The 20,877-nt window shown below is 46.3% G+C and overlaps 1 protein-coding gene across 1 annotated transcript in view; it reads left to right on the top strand.

Annotated features, from left to right (window-relative positions):
- Positions 1 to 1,240: 1,240 nt before the first annotated feature.
- Positions 1,241 to 20,877, top strand: part of LOC126456102 (uncharacterized transmembrane protein DDB_G0289901-like) — a 435,362-nt gene continuing 415,725 nt past the window's right edge. The window contains exons 1-2 of the mRNA XM_050091858.1: positions 1,241 to 1,372; positions 1,530 to 1,597. Coding sequence (XP_049947815.1) covers positions 1,241 to 1,372; positions 1,530 to 1,597 — 200 coding nt within the window. The remainder of the gene's footprint in view (positions 1,373 to 1,529; positions 1,598 to 20,877) is intronic.

Raw genomic sequence — 20,877 nt, 5'->3', positions numbered from 1 at the left:
GGGCGTGAGGTCTCCACAGTACATCGATGTTGTCGCCAGTTGTCGGCGGAAGGTGCACGTGCCCGTCGACCTGGGACCGGACCGCAGCGACGCACGGATGCACGCCAAGACCGTAGGATCCTACGCAGTGCCGTAGGGGACCGCACCGCCACTTCCCAGCAAATTAGGGACACTGTTGCTCCTGGGGTATCGGCGAGGACCATTCGCAACCGTCTCCATGAAGCTGGGCTACGGTCCCGCACACCGTTAGGCCGTCTTCCGCTCACGCCCCAACATCGTGCAGCCCGCCTCCAGTCGTGTCGCGACAGGCGTGAATGGAGGGACGAATGGAGACGTGTCGTCTTCAGCGATGAGAGTCGCTTCTGCCTTGGTGCCAATGATGGTCGTATGCGTGTTTGGCGCCGTGCAGGTGAGGGCCACAATCAGGACTGCATACGCAGGGCCAACACCCGGCATCATGGTGTGGGGAGCGATCTCCTACACTGGCCGTACACCACTGGTGATCGTCGAGGGGACACTGAATAGTGCACGGTACATCCAAACCGTCATCGAACCCATCGTTCTACCATTCCTAGACCGGCAAGGGAACTTGCTGTTCCAACAGGACAATGCACGTCCGCATGTATCCCGTGCCACCCAACGTGCTCTAGAAGGTGTAAGTCAACTACCCTGGCCAGCAAGATCTCCGGATCTGTCCCCCATTGAGCATGTTTGGGACTGGATGAAGCGTCGTCTCACGCTGTCTGCACGTCCAGCACGAACGCTGGTCCAACTGAGGCGCCAGGTGGAAATGGCATGGCAAGCCGTTCCACAGGACTACATCCAGCATCTCTACGATCGTCTCCATGGGAGAATAGCAGCCTGCATTGCTGCGAAAGGTGGATATACACTCTACTAGTGCCGACATTGTGCATGCTCTGTTGCCTGTGTCTATGTGCCTGTGGTTCTGTCAGTGTGATCATGTGATGTATCTGACCCCAGGAATGTGTCAATAAAGTTTCCCCTTCCTGAGACAATGAATTCACGGTGTTCTTATTTCAATTTCCAGGAGTGTATTTCCAGGTGCGAGCGAGCAGCGAAACCTGCTTCTTATAGAGCGGAAACTACTGTACCGTTTCATTACCACTAAATGCTTAGGAAGTGACACCCCCAGACGTTCATCACTGGTCTAGTAATCGGATGCTATCGAGTTCTTTCCTTTGGTGTAGGCAGTATTTTACATTTATCCACACTGACGGCGATGCCGCTAATAGGTGCTAGTTCGGGGAAAGTGTCTGTGATGCGGGGCAGGGGCCGAACCCCACGTGGCAAAGGAGGGAACTGGGCGCTGAGCGGCGAGTTCGCGGCGGCCGTGGGAGTGTCCTGCGAGCAGGCGAGTTGTGATTCGCGGGCAGCCTTCGGCAGCCGGCGGCGCGGTCCGTTGCCCGCGGAAGAAGCGGCGCACGGTGCGCCGGGCTGCCGACGCACAGGCGCAGGTTTGCCAACCTGGGGAGGGGGGCGGCGGGCGCTCGCTATAAGTAGATGAGTAGCGGGCGCGCGCGCACACGCGTGCAACATCCCACCTGCCGCACAGGGGCACCAACACCACCATACACTGGTGAGTACCGCACTCTCCTTACGGCCCTCGCCGTTACCGAGTAATTTTGCAAATTTTTCGCACCAACCACAGATCTGTGTTGTGGTTCGCAATAGCATCCAAAACGACGATGCTGGTTATTTTCTGCGTCGTGATAATTGTTAACAACCACTTTGGCTCAAATTTCATGTAATCTGGAAGACAACTTCTGGCAAGGATCGTTGTTGACGTCTTTGTCATAACAGTAGATACAACAAAAAACAGCAGTCTTTGTGGTTGAACTGTAATGTCCTAGACGCATCAAATGTATGTTTTTACCTAAAATGGGATACTGCAATAGAACAGTCCTATAAGGACACCTATTTTGACTCTCTCGTCCAGTTTATTATTCAAATTATTTTGTACAAAATTTATTCAAGTATGTTTCGATTATCTGCAATGTGAACACTGTCCGTGGATTATTACAAACTGAGTCGTGTGTTGTGCATCGCTAATGGGCTGGTTGTTTTCAGTGAGTGGCTACGTTATAAACGAAACGCTGACTCATTTCGATCACGATGAGGGATGAATGGACCAGAGTGTTCGTGAATCAGTTTACACAGAATTCACCTAAAGTGAAGTATAGACACCTTGGCAAAACAAAAGGCTAGATTTCAGGGCACGGATTCCAACCCCAGTTTCGACATCGTGTCCAGTGAGTCACGTACTGCACCGTTCCACTCGGTCGTCAGGAGGTGCAGAAGAGCCAGGGCTCCTGTTCGCCGAGATCCGAGTTAAAAGCTTCAGCTAGCCACCGATATGCGCGCTTCCAGTGTTTCTCCAGAATCCAGTCCAGTTGGTTTCCCAGATCCTTACTTTAAACGTAAATTTTAAGGAGTCAAATTTTCTCTCAGTTAAAAACGTTTCAGTACATTGTTACTGAGTCTATTTGAAGTGACAACTGAGAAATCTGTGCCAGTATCAGAACTAAAACATAATTTCCTGTTTTTTGTTAGAAGGTGTCTTACCATAAAGCTACGCCAGCACGCCCCGTGGTTCGATCCAAATTCTCAGTGTCACTCGGTGTTCTGGCCTGTGTATCGAATACGTTTGAGTGGTAGTCTTTTTATTCATTTCCAACCAAAGCGTTTTGATTCCAACCGTTCCGAAGAGAGCGTCTGTGGTGTGAGCGCGTTTTAGCTGTTATCCATCTCTCACCAATGTAATTAACGAAATATTTTATTGATCAGAATTTTATAGGAAAATTCAGGTTATCTTGTCGTTTTATGAAGCTGGCATTCTTATATTTAGCACGATCAGTATGTATATTAGTCACTAAATGTCATGTACTAGCTTTTACCTTCCCCTCTGTATTTCTTAAGCGGACATGCAAGTGAACAGGTAGCGTTTTCATCCCGTACTTTGACAATACATTGCTCTTGATTTATAACAGCAGCGGCGTTGAAGTTTTATGTCAACACAACATTAGTAAGCGTTATTTGAAAAAATATCTATTTCTCTATATAATTTAATTCTTGCAACAATTTGTCTGCAAGATGATTTTTGAATGTCCATGTAGTTTACAGTACCGTTATCTCTAGCATCATGCGTGTAATATAGATCAGACTGTGGCAGAGTTGTCTCAACACCCTTAGAAGTGTAATATGCCTCGCATCTTGTGTTTTAGAGTATAACTGGTGAATCAACAACTTATTTCATCCTATCATTATGTTATTCAAGAATTACCTTCAATGATAATATGTAGTGTATCCACACGCTACAAGATGTGAGGCGTAACATATTTTTCCATGGGTTTTGAGAGAAGTCTGCGACAGTTTGAATGATTTTACACGCATCAAGTCCGGGACGATAACGAAAACTACTCGTGCATTCGAAATTTATTTCGTAGACATATTGTTGTAATAATTTAACTATCGTAGGTATATATATAAAATTTTAGTAATGCTTTATGCAGTGTAATGCGTGTTGACATAAAACCGCAACGTCCTAGGTGTTATGAATCAAGCGTAATGTATTCTCAAAGTATGGGATGAAAATACCGCCTCTTCACGTCCAAATCCTTTCAACGTTATGTTCTAGAAACGTAACCCGATTTCGTTTGTTTTGACACTAAAAATACTTTCCTCTTGCGTTGTCAAAAGTACTTTCTTGAGGTCAAACGAGCTTACTGCATGAATATTTTTTTAAAATTTTCTAATTTTCTGCAAGCGCCGTTTTACTGTATGGTACTGTGAAGTATCGTTTGAGTCGATCAGTGTTAGAACAGGGCCACCTACATCGAAACGTATAAATCTGGGGGACTTTCGTGTGGTTTCGGAGTTAGGCTTCTTCGTAGTTTGTCGTTAGTAGGGAAACTGCTGTGTACTGCTGTCATTACGGCGTCCGTCGAGGTAGTCCTCCACGGTTACTCAAGACTGGTGGCAGGAAACCCAGCCGGGTGCTCGCGTAATGGCGCGTGGAACTGCCCGATCGCCTGCTCCACGCAACAGAGCTGCGCGCCTGAGTCGCCTCACGCAGTCGTCTAAGACTGCTGTACCTTGTACAGAAAAACAGCACGACAACTTATAGTGGAAGCGGACACTGTGTCAGTACTCTTCAAGTCTAGCATCGACACAGATGCATTATCTGATTTGAGTTTAAAATGGACTGCCTGTGCCGTTCATATGGGAGACTGACGTAGCTGTGACTGCCTTATGAGCTCGCAAGTCAGCATCTGCCACGGCCAGGTATTGTATGTCAAACAAGAGGAAAAGTATGTGAACTACATCTGGCGCTACGTGTAGGAGGTAGCTGCCTCACTAACCACAACCTAAACAAACAGTATCTAAGTCATTTGATGTCTCTGTAAAGGCTACGCAGATTTCACATTAATTGCCTTGTGAGTTATTTGTGGTACTAACGACGAACTCATGGTGGAGCTTGTAAAGGCACTTTCCGAGTGCGCCGTCCGAGGTTTCACAAACCAGAGGGCTCGTCTTCTTGTGGGGGTGCTTTTACTGTTAGTGTTCAGCCACTGTGATTTAGATTTCCTTTGGTTTGCATAAACGGCGCTATGCTTGTTTCGGTAATGCTACAGCTGAGCTTCTCACCACTATAGATCTATTGGAGTTTGTTTAGCGTTTCTAACAACATTTTCAGGTAACTTAAATGAGTATATTTGGAAGAACAGCAGCGTTGTTTTCAAGAAACACTATCATGTGAATTTAGAGAACCGTGTTGGAACTAATCTGTGTGTCTGCTACATCTAACATGTAACTCGCTTATGTATCCTGAGAATGAGATAACGGAGATTGGCATACAGACATTTTCCTGCGCCCTGGGAGATTCATCATAGACTGCAGGTGTGACGGCTGAGGGAGTAAGTAAGTAGATGTAAAGATGGATGACATTGATTCATTTCTTTCTTTTTGGATCATAAGTGTTCCGACTGGCTTGATGCGAATGCACTTGTGAAATCACGTATTCTAAATTTTGATAACTTAGGCCGAACGACGCAGGTCATTGAGGTTAGAAAACGTTACTGTGAACTGCTTTGCATATATGTTGGCGATCATTTCGGTACAATAGGCGTAGGAGCGTGTTAAATACGCCAGCAGAGCATTTATGCTGCTACTAAGCTGTCACTTCAATAGGACCGGCGAAAGGCGATCTAGAAGTGGAGAATATTTCCTGCAGAACACTGCGATGGGACATTTAGTGGAGTAATAAGGCGTTTTTCCACATATCATATGATTTACTAGAAGATGGAACTATAAGATTTTGGTTCAAATGGCTCTGAGCACTATGGGACTTAACATCTGTGGTCATCACTCCCCTAGAACTTAGAACTACTTAAAAAACTAACCTAAGGACATCACACACATCCACGCCCGAGGCAGGATTCGAACCTGCGACCGTAGCGGTCACGAGGTTCCAGACTGAAGCGCCTAGAACCGCACGGCCACACCGGCCAGCTATAAGGTTTTAAACGAAACTTTAGCTTATAGGAAAAAGAGGGCTTTTACGTGAGGGTAGCGAATATCCGGATTCGAAAGATGCTCGGGCACTTGTTTAATCGGCCAAGAAAAGAAAATCGTTGATGCACGCACTTTACTGTAGAGCGACGGGTTCGTTCTTCACCTATTACAGAGCACTGTAGTTAGGTCCTGTCTGTCGAAGGAGTACCACATTGAACACTGAAATTGATGTCGCGAGCCTCTTCAGCTCTAACCGGTCACTATTTACGTTAGTCACGTGTTACCAATACTGACATTATCGGGTTCAAAATACGGAAATTATTAAACATATTTGAGAGTCAGCTGCATCGCGCTTCGACACAGGTTTCATTGCGACTGATGCTGAACTTTGTTTCTAGAGTTGTAAGTTTCGAACGTTACAATGGTAGTAGCCGAAAAACGTTACTAACGTAATAACTATATTTAAAAAAATAAACAAGCAATGCGGATGCGTTTATTTGCAGAAACTCGTAATTATCGCAGACTTAAAGAACTTTTTTTATTTTATCGATATGGTCGATCATAGTATGAAAGTAACCGATTCTGTAACAGCGCAGGAATGAATCAGTCAATGGTACGACGAAAATGAAAAGAAATTACTGCAGCCGGCCGAAGTGGCCGTGCGGTTACAGGCGCTGCGGTCTGGAACCGCAAGACCGCTACGGTCGCAGGTTCGAATCCTGCCTCGGGCATGGATGTTTGTGATGTCCTTAGGTTAGTTAGGTTTAACTAGTTCTAAGTTCTAGGGGACTAATGACCTCAGCAGTTGAGTCCCATAGTGCTCAGAGCCATTTGAACCAAATTACTGCACTATTGTTAGAGAAGTACAGACTTATTGTGTTTCTGCTTACTCGTTGCTCAGACGTGCGTGCACACTTACTAATTCAGGAGTAATAATTTTGTTTTCTTTCAGCATTAAATAAAAATTTCTTTTGTCTTTGGTCAAACCTTCTCCTGTTGGTGAACCATAAAAAGGTAAACAAGTAGCAGCGTTAACAACGAAAGTACTAGATGGCATTTATCCCTTTCCGTGAAAGGAAAGACTCTATCGTCACTTGTTATCCATTCACATCAATGAGAACTTAATACAAGGACACCTGTTTTTCCCTTCCGGTTTTATTTTAGCGCCGTCATTTAGTGCGGACGGCGCTGCACGCAGGACACGGACGATCGGTAACGGTGCCATTACAGCTGTCAGCTAGCGCAGTCTGGTGGCGGCGGTCCTGACGCTTGCTGACAGCTGCAGACCTCCCGGTAAGCACCGCCAGCGCCGCCGCGGCTGCTGGAGGCAACGGCAGCGGCAGCGGCCGCGGCGCCCGCGAGGTTCAACGGCCGCAAGGTCGCCTCTGGAGCGCTGCGACGCTCCGGCCAAAGGCTGACGCCGCGCCGCGGTTGGACACTGAGCTACTGGTTGCACTTTATATCATATAACAGGCACAGGAACTCCCCAATAGAGCACTCTTTGTGCTCAGTTTCCTGATTGTTGTTCCATCTTCTGTCCGCCTCCGTAGCTGATGGTCAGCGCGACTGAATGTCATGCGGGGATCCCGGTACGATTCCCGGTATTTCGAGGGCCTTTTCCTTGGTGAGAGGACCGGTGCGGGGTGCATGCAGCCTCTTGAGGCCAGTTGAGGAACTGCTTGACCTTTAGTAGCGGTTGAAAAGCCAAAAAATCGACTACGTGTGGGAGAGCGGTGTACTGACCACATGCCTCTTCATACGGTATCCATTGACGACACTGGCACAGGATGACATGGCGGTCGGGCGATCCCCACTGGCCCGTCTATGTCGGTGACACGGATCTTTTTATTAACTATTCCATCTTCTGCGATTAATTCATACACACGATACTCAGAAGAAAAGATAACTATCTTCTCAACATGCTACAAGGTTTGTAGTTCCTATCATGTATGAGTTTCACTTACTTTCTAATACCACCAAGAAAATACTCAGATCCTGAACTAGGCGTGGAGTTCGGGAAAGGGGGGGGGGGGGGGGGGGGGGGGGAAGAGTCACATTTTGCAAACAACAGTCGAAACATACTACCAGTCGTTCATCTCTTCAACGATACAATCCGCTCCTTGGTCACAGAATCCTTCGGGAACCATTGTGTGAAGATCTTTATCTTTGGAAAATCTATGATTGCTGCGATTCACTTGCCCTACTGTTTGGACATAGTCATCTGCGCGGAGTCCATGCTGATGATCTTGCTTCACGATTAGCATCACCCACATCTTTGCATCCTCTCTGAAACTGCTGGCACCAAACACTACCGCTAAACGCGACACGGCATTTGGTCCACATACCGGCAGAAGTTCCCGGCGAAAAGTGTGTTTAGACGTTTTACTCTCGTAAATCGTACGGTCTCGCGTACTTCAAGTTTCAATTACGTTTCCAGCTGCCGCGGTTTTCCATTCTCACACTGTGGTGTACCTGTTCAGGGCACTGCAGCAGTACTATGTCTTCAGGAAACCCAGAACACGCACCGCTCTTGTTGCGAATTGGTTTTAGCGTTGGACCACATGTTCAGTTTATTAACGAATAGACGTGTGGTTATTTCACGGAGACCAATGAAATAGCACACATCATCCATGCGATCCTGATAGTATTTACGAGTCCTTTCAGATGACTGGATAATCGATGCGCCACGTTTTAAATTACGAGAAATGGACTAGAGTGTATGCGACGATCAAATCGTGCCTCCCCCGTAGCAGCTCCTGTGATGTCTGCATCGTACTGCGAGCACCCTGTACAATGCTATAGTTTTCACTCGTACCATTCTCCTGAAAATGACGCGCTGGAAACATTTCGAAACGCTGCGGCAAGAAGATGCTGCTTCTTTGCTGACCAGTTTTCTTTAGAAAAGACGCTTTTTCTGTAAACCCAAGGCACAGCCTGGTATTAGGCTGGCCGTTTAATATACGTGGAGGCCTTCAGCTGGTTCTGACAATGCGCCACTCTTGTTGCGAAATAGTCTTGCCTTTGGACGACATATGCAGTTTACATTTTGAAGCACCTTGGTATCACGGTACGTCAGCTCCCACAAAATCAATGGAGTGATGAAAATCAAAATCGCAGGTACAGTATAACAGGACCGCCGTAGCGGTATATGAGAATCACTCATCGTTGTCAGTTGCCTATGATGTATCTTCCTACGATTCAGGTTGTGCCATACTCCTGTCTATGACTGTGTATGCCAAGCCTCTAGTGACACTGAAGACGACTGACTTGAGCGTTTACCGGTCGAATTAGTTATTGCGTATTTTTGTGCAAATGTAGACGTGAACTTTCGTGAAATGATAATTTACTGGGAAGCCTGTGTTGTAGTTTCACTGTTTTTATATTGTGTGCCACATGTAGTGTATAGATAAGTGTGAGGTGAGTGGCGTATCTTATTCATCAGTTTTAAGGCTCTATGGTAACTGTACTTAGAGCTGTAAAATTACCATAGACTATCATAAGTAAACGTAGACTACGGCAGTCTGCCTAGCAGCTTTGATCAGTTAAGGTCGTACCCGCGTTACCTGTATGTTAGGAGTGTTGTATACGTATGAGGCGTTACCTCATAACGAATGCTTTGTTTATGTATGTGATCAGTGTCTTACTACACTCTCTTAAAGACGGAAAGTGGTGAACTGTCTAGAAGCCGAGTGAGGATATATAAAGGGCGAGGTTCTACCTATTTATCCTCCCATCTGTTACTTAAAAAAAGCAGTATGTACACCAGCACTGAAATTATCAGTGTTTAGTTCCGGTTTTATTCGAAAATTGTCGATTTGTAACGTGAAACAGTGTGATGTTGTAAAAATAAAGAAAACAATACAAGTTTGTCACATAGCCCAAGAAAACGCATTTTGCTCAACATAAAGGTAAAATAAAAGAAAAAGAACACAAAAAAAAAATATATCCAACATTGCTTTAATACTTCGTCGAACTTATATAAAACGTGTTTGTGTTATTCATAAACAACTTTCGCGTTCATCAATAACAACAGGAAATTCTGGCCTTTGATCATGATGAAGACAAAATAACAGCAGTAATTATATATGTTTTCTTATGTTTGTGCATGTTAACTGTACTTGCACCAAAAGTAATTGCTTGGTTACATAAAAGCGCCGAAGTTACGCGATCAGCTGATTCTTATTACTTATGGAATGCAATTCATATTCTGTAAGGATATAAAATACACAATGTAACACTGGACGATGTGCGGCTCTAATTATGTGCAAAACGAACAGAAACAAAACAAACAAACAAACAAACAAAGAGAAGTTGTCGGCTCCCAGGTTCTCTCTTAGACATTCATTTATGTTTCTTCCCCTACCAATGCTATCAGTACTGTCGGTAACCCTACCATTTAGTATGTCATTTATGTATTGTAGCAGATCTGCCAAACGGTGGTTTTGGTAGAGCTCAACTCTAGCTGCAATTAATTAACAGATGGAAAGATAATTAGCAATACTTGGAACTTCGAATAAGGGTCGCCTCTGATTACGATAGGAAAATTTTAATGAATTCAAAAATGCTAATTTATGCGATTGAACTACACTTGAATATTCAAATTTGTTAGCACAGTAAACTATCATTCATCAGCGTAATTACTGACTCCTTTTGGTTGTAAATAGAGAGTTAAAACATTTTGTTCCAGTTTGGCGAGCTGCCTTGTGAACTGGAGACCGATAACACTGTACTTTATACTGGAGGTTGATTCGATCGTCGTCAGTCGCCTGTGATGTCCCTTGTTGCGCTTCAGGATGTGCTGTATGTCCATCAGTGACCGAGCACACTAAGCCTCGGATGGCACTGAAGACGAATGTACGTTCCATAAAAATATCAGTTACAGAACTCATAAATCCTGACTTCTACACTTTTTGTAACGCAACGGAGGATAGATTCCGACCTCTGAACTCTGTAAACTTACATAATTTTCTCGCAGTTTGGTGCAGCTTCATACACTACTGGCCATTAAAAATGCTACGCCACGAAGATGACGTGCTACAGACGCGAAATGTAACCGACAGGAAGAAGATGCTGTGATATGCAAATTATTAGCTTTTCAGAGCATTCACACAAGGTTGGCGCCGGTGGCGACACCTACAACGTGCTGACATGAGGAAAATTTCCAACCGATTTCTCATACACAAACAGCAGTTGACCGGCATTGCCTAGTGAAACGTTGTTCTGATGCCTCGTGTAAGGAGGACAAATGCGTACCATCACGTTTCCGACTTTGATAAAGGTCGGATTGTAGCCTATCGCGATTGCGGTTTGTCGTATCGCGACGTTACTGCTCGCGTTGGTCGAGGTCCAATGACTGTCAGCAAGATATGGAATCGGTGGGTTCAGGAGGGTAATACGGAACGCCGCGCTGGATCCCAATGGCCTCGTATCACTAGCAGTCGAGATGACAGACATCTTATCCGCATGGCTGTAACGGATCGTGCAGCCACGTCTCGATCCCTGAGTCAACAGATGGGGACGTTTGCAAGACAACAACCATCTGCACGAACAGTTCGACGACGTTTGCAGCACCATGGACTATCAGCTCGGAGACCATGGCTGCATTTGGCGACATCGCAGTGAACGCACATTGGAATCGTGTATTCGTCATCGCCATACTGGCGTATCACCCGGCGTGATGGTAGCCATTGGTTACACGTCTCTGTCACCTCTTGTTCGCATTGACGGCACTTTGAACAGTGGACGTTACATTTCAGATGTGTTACGATCAGTGGTTCTACCCTTCATTAGATCCCTGCGAAACCCTACATTTCAGCAGGATAATGCACGACCGCATGTTGCAGGTCCTGTACGGGCCTTTCTGGAAACAGAAGATGTTCGACTGCTTCCATGGCCAGTACATTCTCCACATCTCTCACCAATTGAAAACGTCTGGTCAATGGTGGCCGAGCAACTGGCTCATCACAATACTCCAGTCACTACTCTTGATGAACTGTGGTATCGTGTTGAAGCTGCATGGGCAGCTGTACCTGTACAAGCCATCCAAGCTCTGTTTGACTCAATGCCCAGGCGTATCAAGGCCGTTATTACGGCCAGAGGTGGTTGTTCTGGGTACTGATTTCTCAGGATCTATGCACCCAAATTGCGTGAAAATGTAATCACATGTCAGTTCTAGTATAATATATTTGTCCAATGAATACCCGTTTATCATCGGCATTTCTTCTTGGTGTAGCAATTTTCATGGCCGTTACTGTAGTTACTTTAGACAGCGGCACAGTGGTTCATTGTAGCGCCGGCCCCGCCTCTCCAGAGAGCACCCCGGTAAGGCCCGCGCCGTCAGCGGTGCGTGTCGTGGTCAGTGGCCACTCTGGCCGCCTTCCCATCAGGCGGCCGGTCGCTGGTCTGTGGCCGACAGTCGGCGGACAGCCAAGCAAGCCGCTCCAGCGCAGGCGTATTCGGCGCACGCGCGTGCGTACGTCAGCGTACGCCGCGACCTGCCCGAGCCGCGCCGCTCCTGCGTACGGCGCGGCAGGGCGTGGTGCGTGTCACTCGGTATTTGGGACGACGGCTCGCCGCTTCTCGGCCGTCACGAACCTGCGAGCTCTTCGCTTCGCTCTTCCCTAAACGACCAGACGAAAATGGTCCTAATGATGTATAGAGAAACTCTAGAATGTAACCCCCTAATTTTTTATTCTATATTTCACGAAAGAGCAGCATATCAGATGACTAGGTTACCATAACAAACTCTGCTTTCGCTTGCAATTTCAGGGAGGGAATTCAGCGTGACGTTCCCGCTTGTTTGAACCAGGAAATCAGTGGTGGTCATACTGCGTTGGTGACTTACCGTCTCACGCTCCGTCAGTGTAGCATCAACACGTGTTCATGTAAATGGCAATCGGACTACGACTTTGCATCTGTCGAAGATGTCTTCTCTTGTGTAGCGGAAGTGTTTTACATAATAAACCGTCCTTTAAAAAAAAGCTGAGACTCAACATTAATTATTGAAACAAGGCAGAGATGTCATTAACTCATTGTCGCTGCCAACACATTGTCGCCGGGTAAAACTACGTGCTTACAGACAATAACATTGTTTTTTTTTTGTTTTTTTTTGTTTTTTTTTGTTTTAAAGGAATACTTGACCATTGGAACAGTGTGTATACATTTCTAAATCCATTGCCAATAGTAAAATCTCGTCTGTTACAATGGTGTGGCCTGAGTCCGCCTGCAGCTCAACTAACTATGCTCGGAAGCGTAATTTCAAAGTTAAACGTTTTGTTAGCTATTCGACCACTTGCAGTTTCAATCGGGGTTAATTTCGTCTTAATGCTCCAGCGGTTTGTCAGTTTAATTGACAAACATCGTAGCTCTGCTTTCGGTCTCTTCCACCATTACAAGATCATTTCAAAATTGAGTTCTCAATTTATCTGTCGTGAAGGTTTCTCGGTTGTGTGTTATCAAAGGTTGCTTGCTCGACTGCCAGCAGGGAAAAAGAAGCTTAGTACCGACAAGATGGTTTGAAGAGCACAAATCCGCAGTATATTTTCTAAAAATTGCGTAAATTTATCAGTGTTACAGTTTTGCATCAACATTCATAGTCTGAAAACCACTGCGAACTGCATGACAAAGGATACGTCTTATTGTACCTATTTCTTTCGCATATGGTACGCGGAAAAAATGGTTATTTAAAAGTCTCTGTGTGCTGTGTAACTATTCTGCTCTTGTCCTTGCAATCCCTCCAGGATCAAGATGTAGAGGTTTGTAGTACATTCCTAGATTTATTACTTAAAGCTCATTCTTGAAAATTTGTAAGTAGGCTTTCAGTGGGTGGTTTGCGTCGATCTTCAAATGCCTCCCATTTCAATTCCTTCAACATCTGCGTGACACTCTCTCACGTGTCATCATACCTTTGTCCATTCGTATTTTTCTTCTTTGTATATGTTCAGTACCCCCCGTTTGTTGTATTTGGTATGGAACCCACACACTTGGGTAATATCCTCTGATACGTTGCACGAGTATTTTGTAATTCATATCCTTTATAGATTAGTACCCGGCGTTCCCGGGTGTGTAATTATTCCAGTACTATTAGTCCACCTCCTCCTATGCCGCTCTCTATCTGTCTGCCATTCGCACCTCTTTCTGTTCATCTGCACCTCCCTGCTCTCTCTATCTGCTCCTGACCTCTTTCTATGTCCATGTGCTCCTCCCTTCTTGCTCTCCATCTACTCCTCCCCCTCTATCTCTTCTTTTCCTCTCTCTCTGTTCATGTCCTCTTCCTCCTCTCTCAGTCCATCTCCTCTTTCCTTCTGTCTCTGTCCATCTCTTCTTGCCTTTCTCTGCCCACTTCCTCTCCTTGTCTCTCTGTCCCTCTCGCCGGCTTCCACTTCTCTGTCCATTTTCCCCTCCCCCTTTCTCTGTCCACCTTCTCTTCCCCACATCTGTGTTCATCTCTTAATCCCTACTCTCTGTCTGTCCATCTCTTCCCACCCCTGTTCTCCCTCTCCACCTTATTATGTCCACCCCAATAGGAAGTTGCTGCTTCTTGCCCCCACAGTGTGTCTTGATGTGACATTTTTGTGTCAAAAGCCCGAATAGCCAACGTTTTGCAGTACGGATCGCTGTGACACCTGCAGGAAAAGAGTCAGTGAAGTTCTGGAAGGCACTGACAGGGATGTGAAGCCACGCTGATTACAGTGCTGTGACCAGATGCGCTACGTTACTCGGTTGAGGGCCCACGGCGCGAGCAGCTCAATCGAGGTGGTCCCACAGATTCTCAACTGAGTTTAAATTCGGGTAGTGTGGTGGCCAGGGGAGTACGGTAAACTCAACGCGTTGCTCTTCAAATCTCACATGTGCACTTAGAGTTGCGTGACACATTGTCTTACCCTGCCGGTAGACGCCGTCGCGCCGCGGAAAGAAAAATGCGTTTAGCGGTGGACGTGATCGCTAAGGATAGTCACGTACTTGTGGTGCTCTGTTGTGCCGTTCAGAACGACGAGATCACTCAGAAAATGCCACTAAAACATTCTTCAGTCCATAACGCTTTTTACTCCTGTCTAGACCCTTCCGACGGTTGTTGTAGGCTGTTGGCTTTCAGACGTTTCATGCCGTACACGCCAACGGCCATCTGTCCGATGGAGCATGAGAGTGATTCATCTGAAAAGGTCACCTGTCTTCACTCCGTGGACGTCCAGTTGCGGTTTTGGCGCTCCAGTTCCAGCCTTCATCGCCGATGAACAGCAGTCAGCGTGAATGCGTGAACGAGGTACCTGTTGCGGAGGCCCATACGCAGCAACGTTCGTGGACAGTCGTTGGGGAGACACTGGTGGTAGCCACTTAGTTCATCTGGGCGGTCAGATGCTGAACAGTTGCACGCCTGTTCGTCCGTACACATCTCCACAGCTGTCGTTCACCTCTGACATCTATGGCACCTGATGCACCAGAGTTGCCTCTGCACTGGTTTTGGTTAGCGCCATTTTTCAACCACGGCGGTACGCGAACGGTTTACAAACTTAGCCGTTGAAATGTTATGATAGAGAAGAGTCCAAATTTTCGACAGAGAAATGAAATGAGGATAGGAATCGATGTGTTCCATAATTTAGACGTTTTGTAAAGGTAGGTTTCGTTTTCTCTTCCTCTACTCTCTTTCCTACTATGTGTGATGGAAACTTGGTGGTGGGAGGGGATGGGAAGGGGCGATAGGAGGGGGGAGGGGGTTCAGTTGCGCTCGTAATCACTCCACTGCTGTAAACGATCACATTTTGGTGTAGTGCGGTTGAAATCACCGACTGGCACCCAGATTAAGGTTTTCCGTAAATTCCCACTGTGACTTTAGACGTATGCAGTGACGGTTTCTTCGAAGAGACGACAGCCGATTTACTTTCGTATTCTTATCCAGTCCGAATTTGTGTTCCGTCTCTAATGACGTCACCGACGGGATTTTAAGCTTCCTTCGCTGAAATTGTGGAATCTGAAGATTCCGGGTTAGAATCCCATGCTCACACACACAATTTTAATCTGCCATTGAAACGCTATGGTTATCACAATGTTCATTTCTGGCGGAAATAGTGCAAATAAGAAGGATATCATAACGATCCGTGGAGACATCATTCTCATAGAGAAACCAGATGCCTAAGTCGTGTTCATGAACGGCACTAATAGCACGCTGCAATCACTCCTAAACCTCAACCACGACGAACAGGATAAGACACGTTTGAGATATTGAGTATATTCAGTTATTGCTTCTCGTTTTTATTCTGAACCCTACTACGCGTTTCGGTAGTAATATTATCTATTGCATTTCAATGTTTTTACGCCACTGAAAATACTCGTGGCGCGCAAATGTTTCATCTATTTGATGGATAGGTTAAGCGCCATCTTGCTTGCATAACTAAATAAAAACACTTTTTGTATGTTGTCATAGTCGTACCACAAGTGTCTGTCACTTCTTGCTCTTCTTCTTTGATGCATACCTTACGATAAGTATCAATTGGGGGCGTCCATTTCGTCTGCCCTGTTCTCTTCCATAATTGCTGGTAATTTGATCAATTCCTGTCTTCGAGCAGTCCTAATCTTCTTCATTCTCTGCCTCTCTTTCCTATACTTTTACTTTTAATAATGGTTAGCTATAGGGAGCATTTTTGCAATATACACTCCTGGAAATTGAAATAAGAACACCGTGAATTCATTGTCCCAGGAAGGGGAAACTTTATTGACACATTTCTGGGGTCAGATACATCACATGATCACACTGACAGAACCACAGGCACATAGACACAGGCAACAGAGCATGCACAATGTCGGCACTAGTACAGTGTATATCCACCTTTCGCAGCAATGCAGGCTGCTATTCTCCCATGGAGACGATCGTAGAGATGCTGGATGTAGTCCTGTGGAACGGCTTGCCATGCCATTTCCACCTGGCGCCTCAGTTGGACCAGCGTTCGTGCTGGACGTGCAGACCGCGTGAGACGACGCTTCATCCAGTCCCAAACATGCTCAATGGGGGACAGATCCGGAGATCTTGCTGGCCAGGGTAGTTGACTTACACCTTCTAGAGGACGTTGGGTGGCACGGGATACATACGGACGTGGAACAGCAAGTTCCCTTGCCGGTCTAGGAATGGTAGAACGATGGGTTCGATGACGGTTTGGATGTACCGTGCACTATTCAGTGTCCCCTCGACGATCACCAGTGGTGTACGGCCAGTGTAGGAGATCGCTCCCCACACCATGATGCCGGGTGTTGGCCCTGTGTGCCTCGGTCGTATGCAGTCCTGATTGTGGCGCTCACCTGCACGGCGCCAAACACGCATACGACCATCATTGGCACCAAGGCAGAAGCGACTCTCATCGCTGAAGACGACACGTCTCCATTCGTCCCTCCATTCACGCCTGTCGCGACACCACTGGAGGCGGGCTGCACGACGTTGGGGCGTGAGCGGAAGACGGCCTAACGGTGTGCGGGACCGTAGCCCAGCTTCATGGAGACGGTTGCGAATGGTCCTCGCCGATACCCCAGGAGCAACAGTGTCCCTAATTTGCTGGGAAGTGGCGATGCGGTCCCCTACGGCACTGCGTAGGATCCTACGGTCTTGGCGTGCATCCGTGCGTCGCTGCGGTCCGGTCCCAGGTCGACGGGCACGTGCACCTTCCGCCGACCACTGGCGACAACATCGATGTACTGTGGAGACCTCACGCCCCACGTGTTGAGCAATTCGGCGGTACGTCCACCCGGCCTCCCGCATGCCCACTATACGCCCTCGCTCAAAGTCCGTCAACTGCACATACGGTTCACGTCCACGCTGTCGCGGCATGCTACCAGTGTTAAAGACTGCGATGGAGCTCCGTATGCCACGGCAAACTGGCTGACACTGACGGCGGCGGTGCACAAATGCTGCGCAGCTAGCGCCATTCGACGGCCAATACCGCGGTTCCTGGTGTGTCCGCTGTGCCGTGCGTGTGATCATTGCTTGTACAGCCCTCTCGCAGTGTCCGGAGCAAGTATGGTGGGTCTGACACACCGGTGTCAATGTGTTTTTTTTTCCATTTCCAGGAGTGTATATCCCAGCCCCATATTCTGAGGAAACTGCGTGGTAACTTGAAAATCGTAATACATCATCTTAACTATGAAAAGGGAAACAACTCCGGCATATTTATGAGAGCCACAAATACGTGCATCGACTTCTTTTATCAGTGGCACACCATCATGTGACCACGCTGCAAGTCTAGGGAGTCTTCTGCGACCTCGGACCCCGTCCGCACGTTCCAGACAGCAGTTAGCGTGGCCGTGTCTGCAGTACGCAGTAGCCTTCTCGGATGCATGCACGTGATCGTATAGTATATGTCTGCTCCTTCGTGTGATAGCTTCCACATTACCTCTCTGACAGCGATGCGAGTTTTTCTGTCGTAATTCCCTTCATATGAGTCACATCCCAGACCTTGCGTCACAACTCACGGTAGGGGCCCTGCGCTTCTACCATACAAACAAAGCCGCATGACCTCGTGGAAAATGCCAGTTTTCGTCATTGATCAAGAGTGCCAGTAAATTTTACTGTGATTCTTCGGTCTTGTTATGGAAAACTATAGACGCCACAAACCGCAACACGCAACTAAACTGCCAGTGTTTCTTCTTCTTTTCTTCTCTTTTTTTGAAAATAAAAAAAGAAAGAAATACAAACAGTACGAGTAACAAAAGAACCTCTTCTTTGGCGATAGCCCTTATCTCACTGGTTAGTTCGTAATCTCTTCCTAAATTATCTTAGACGCTCTACTATTTTCCCTCCGGTGTCGACACTGAACTTAAGCACTCCTTCCAATGTACCCCTAAAGCTGCAACAAGACTCCATTTCGCATTGATCAGCAATTAAAGCATTCTTCTTTTGTCAGTGCTATTAGTTTGTGTCATGATTGTGGCACATGAAATCTAGATGTTAAGTTTAATTATTTTACGTACAATGCTTTACTTTATGGCATTGAATGATGCGATAACGGTTAAAATTCGTCATAAATATAGGACGTAGCGAATATTCTGGCAAAGATTAAGGAACATCGTCTCAGTTATAACTTTGGGATTATGAAGTGTCCATTTTACTTGCATAATACGAAAGGGAGAGGAACTCTTTGGAGTTTGGAATGACTGGAGAAGAACTAACAGTAAATTTAAGCACTGAATCGAACTGCAAAGAGCACTCATATGATCCAACTTAAAGATTGTATTAAAGCGATACGTAGTGTTCACTATCTCGTACTGCCTGGCTAAGATCGGTACAGCCACGGTAGTCTTACCATCAACTTGTAGTACTTGCAGGAACTTCCAGTACAGATTTTACACTGCTCATTTTCATTATAATGCATTTTTACACCTGAAATTTCCCAATTTGTTGTTATCACCGTTACAATGAGAACGTGGTATACACTCGTCTCTGGAACCAAACAGCCAGGAAATCGTAACTAACAATGAATGCGATTCAGATTTGTTTGAAATGTACAACAAAATTAATCTTCTAGAAACATAGACTCTTACATGCTCATTCTGCAACTAAAAATGCAACCGCGTAAGGCAAAATACCATGTGTCTTCTCCTGCCAACCTACGTAATATTAAAGTATTATATGCGCATGTGCGTCATGAAATTTCGAGAAAGTTCTTTCCGGGAAGGGTAGGACAACGTATTACTTTCTTGCACATACTTCTCGCTAAATGACCACAACGAGAAAATTCTAGAAATTCTAGGTAATATAGAGACTTATCGACAGTCACTTTTCTCACCCGCCATTAGAGGAGGGGAGGGGGGATAAGTTAATGGTACTAGAAGCCCCCTCCGCCACCCAACGTCAGATGGCTTACGCATTATTGATGTAGATGTAAAGTTTATGCATGGCCTACAAGCCCATCAAAATTACTTCTGTGTAGAGAGATAAAATAGAACTACGACGTTACATATTATTTGCAGTGGTGAGTTTCGATTAATTGTAGCCCTACATTCAGCATTCATGAAACTGATTGTAGGCTTATTCTCAACTCGAAATACAGATATCATTTCGCTAGATTCATTTAAGTGGATACGAATACCACAATATTTCGAACTATTAAATATATTAAACGATGTACACCGGCTGACTATCAATTTATCGACTCAGTATTTTCGTTTCTGTCAGTATATAAGATCACTTTATTTTGTTTGAGTTGCTACACTGAAACGACGAACTACTTCGAATAAATTTAGCAAAACGTTTTTTAGGTGAGTGTTTGCATTAAATCAAATCAGGCCATGACGAGAGGTTTCTTTTTGGAAAGGTCATGTCAGATTGGTTCTCTTAATCCTCAACCACAGAGCTATCGATGTTGCGTTGAACTCAGTCTTTGCTGTCAGAACAATAGTGCCGGTTAGAGAAAGCATACACCAAATTTGGTGGATAATCGAGAGTGCTCCCAATCAAAACTTCTTCATTTGCAGCTTTTACGGTGGAGGAACAACTCCAAGAAGTCGGCATGCAAAAATCTTCCCTTGTGCACTCTCGTGCGGGGTCGCTATGTATTGCCTGAGACGGTCTTTGTACAGTGTGACTTTTCTCCGGCGGCCAAAGTCGGTGCACAGACAGCTGTTAATGAGATTTCGGAGCTGGCCGTGCAGGCAAATTGACGAGTACGTCGCGGCTAAGAGTCCGTTAACAAGCCGTTAATTGCTGCAGCATTCGGGAAGCGGGTTCAGCGGACGCGTCTCTTTGTGCTAGCAGCTAGCTGCTCCACTCTTGGCTGCCGCGCCGTGTGGTCCATTGTCGCGCGTCTGCAGACCGCCTTCCCAATGGGGAACCAGCAGGCCGCGAGCCGCGGTTCTGTAGGTAGGGGGGCGCTGGGTGCTGCACGATGTGTCGGTGCCTGCGATCAGAATCGGTTCACCAGACAAGGACGTTCCAGGAACAACTGTTCCACGAAGGGCGGCACAGTGAGTTGAGCCTCCGTGTTCCTTCTGTTTTGTATTCTCCGGCGGCTGTAGTTGTCCCGCTATTGATGTGCGCACGTTTCATTGGCCCCGTTGGGATTTATTGTACAATTTCAAAAGGAATGCACCTTCCCAGGGACGATGTGCGCACGTTTCATTGGCCCCGTTGGGATGTACTGTACAATTCCTACAGGAATGCAGCTTCCCAAGCCGCGCGGGGTTGCCCCGCGGTCTGGGCGCCTTCTCACGGTCCGTGCGACTCCCCGCCCCGTCGGAGGTTCGAGTCCTCTCTCGGGCATGGGTGTGTGTATTGTCCATTGCGTAGGTTAGCTTAAGTTAGATTAAGTAGTGTGTAGGCTTAGGGACCGATGACCTCAGCAGTTTAGTCCCCTAAGACCTTACTAC

This window comes from Schistocerca serialis, chromosome 2 (assembly GCF_023864345.2).
Source record: "Schistocerca serialis cubense isolate TAMUIC-IGC-003099 chromosome 2, iqSchSeri2.2, whole genome shotgun sequence".
Taxonomy (NCBI): domain Eukaryota; kingdom Metazoa; phylum Arthropoda; class Insecta; order Orthoptera; family Acrididae; genus Schistocerca; species Schistocerca serialis.
Note: the sequence above shows the minus strand (reverse complement) of the source record. Positions and strands in the feature narration are given on the sequence as shown.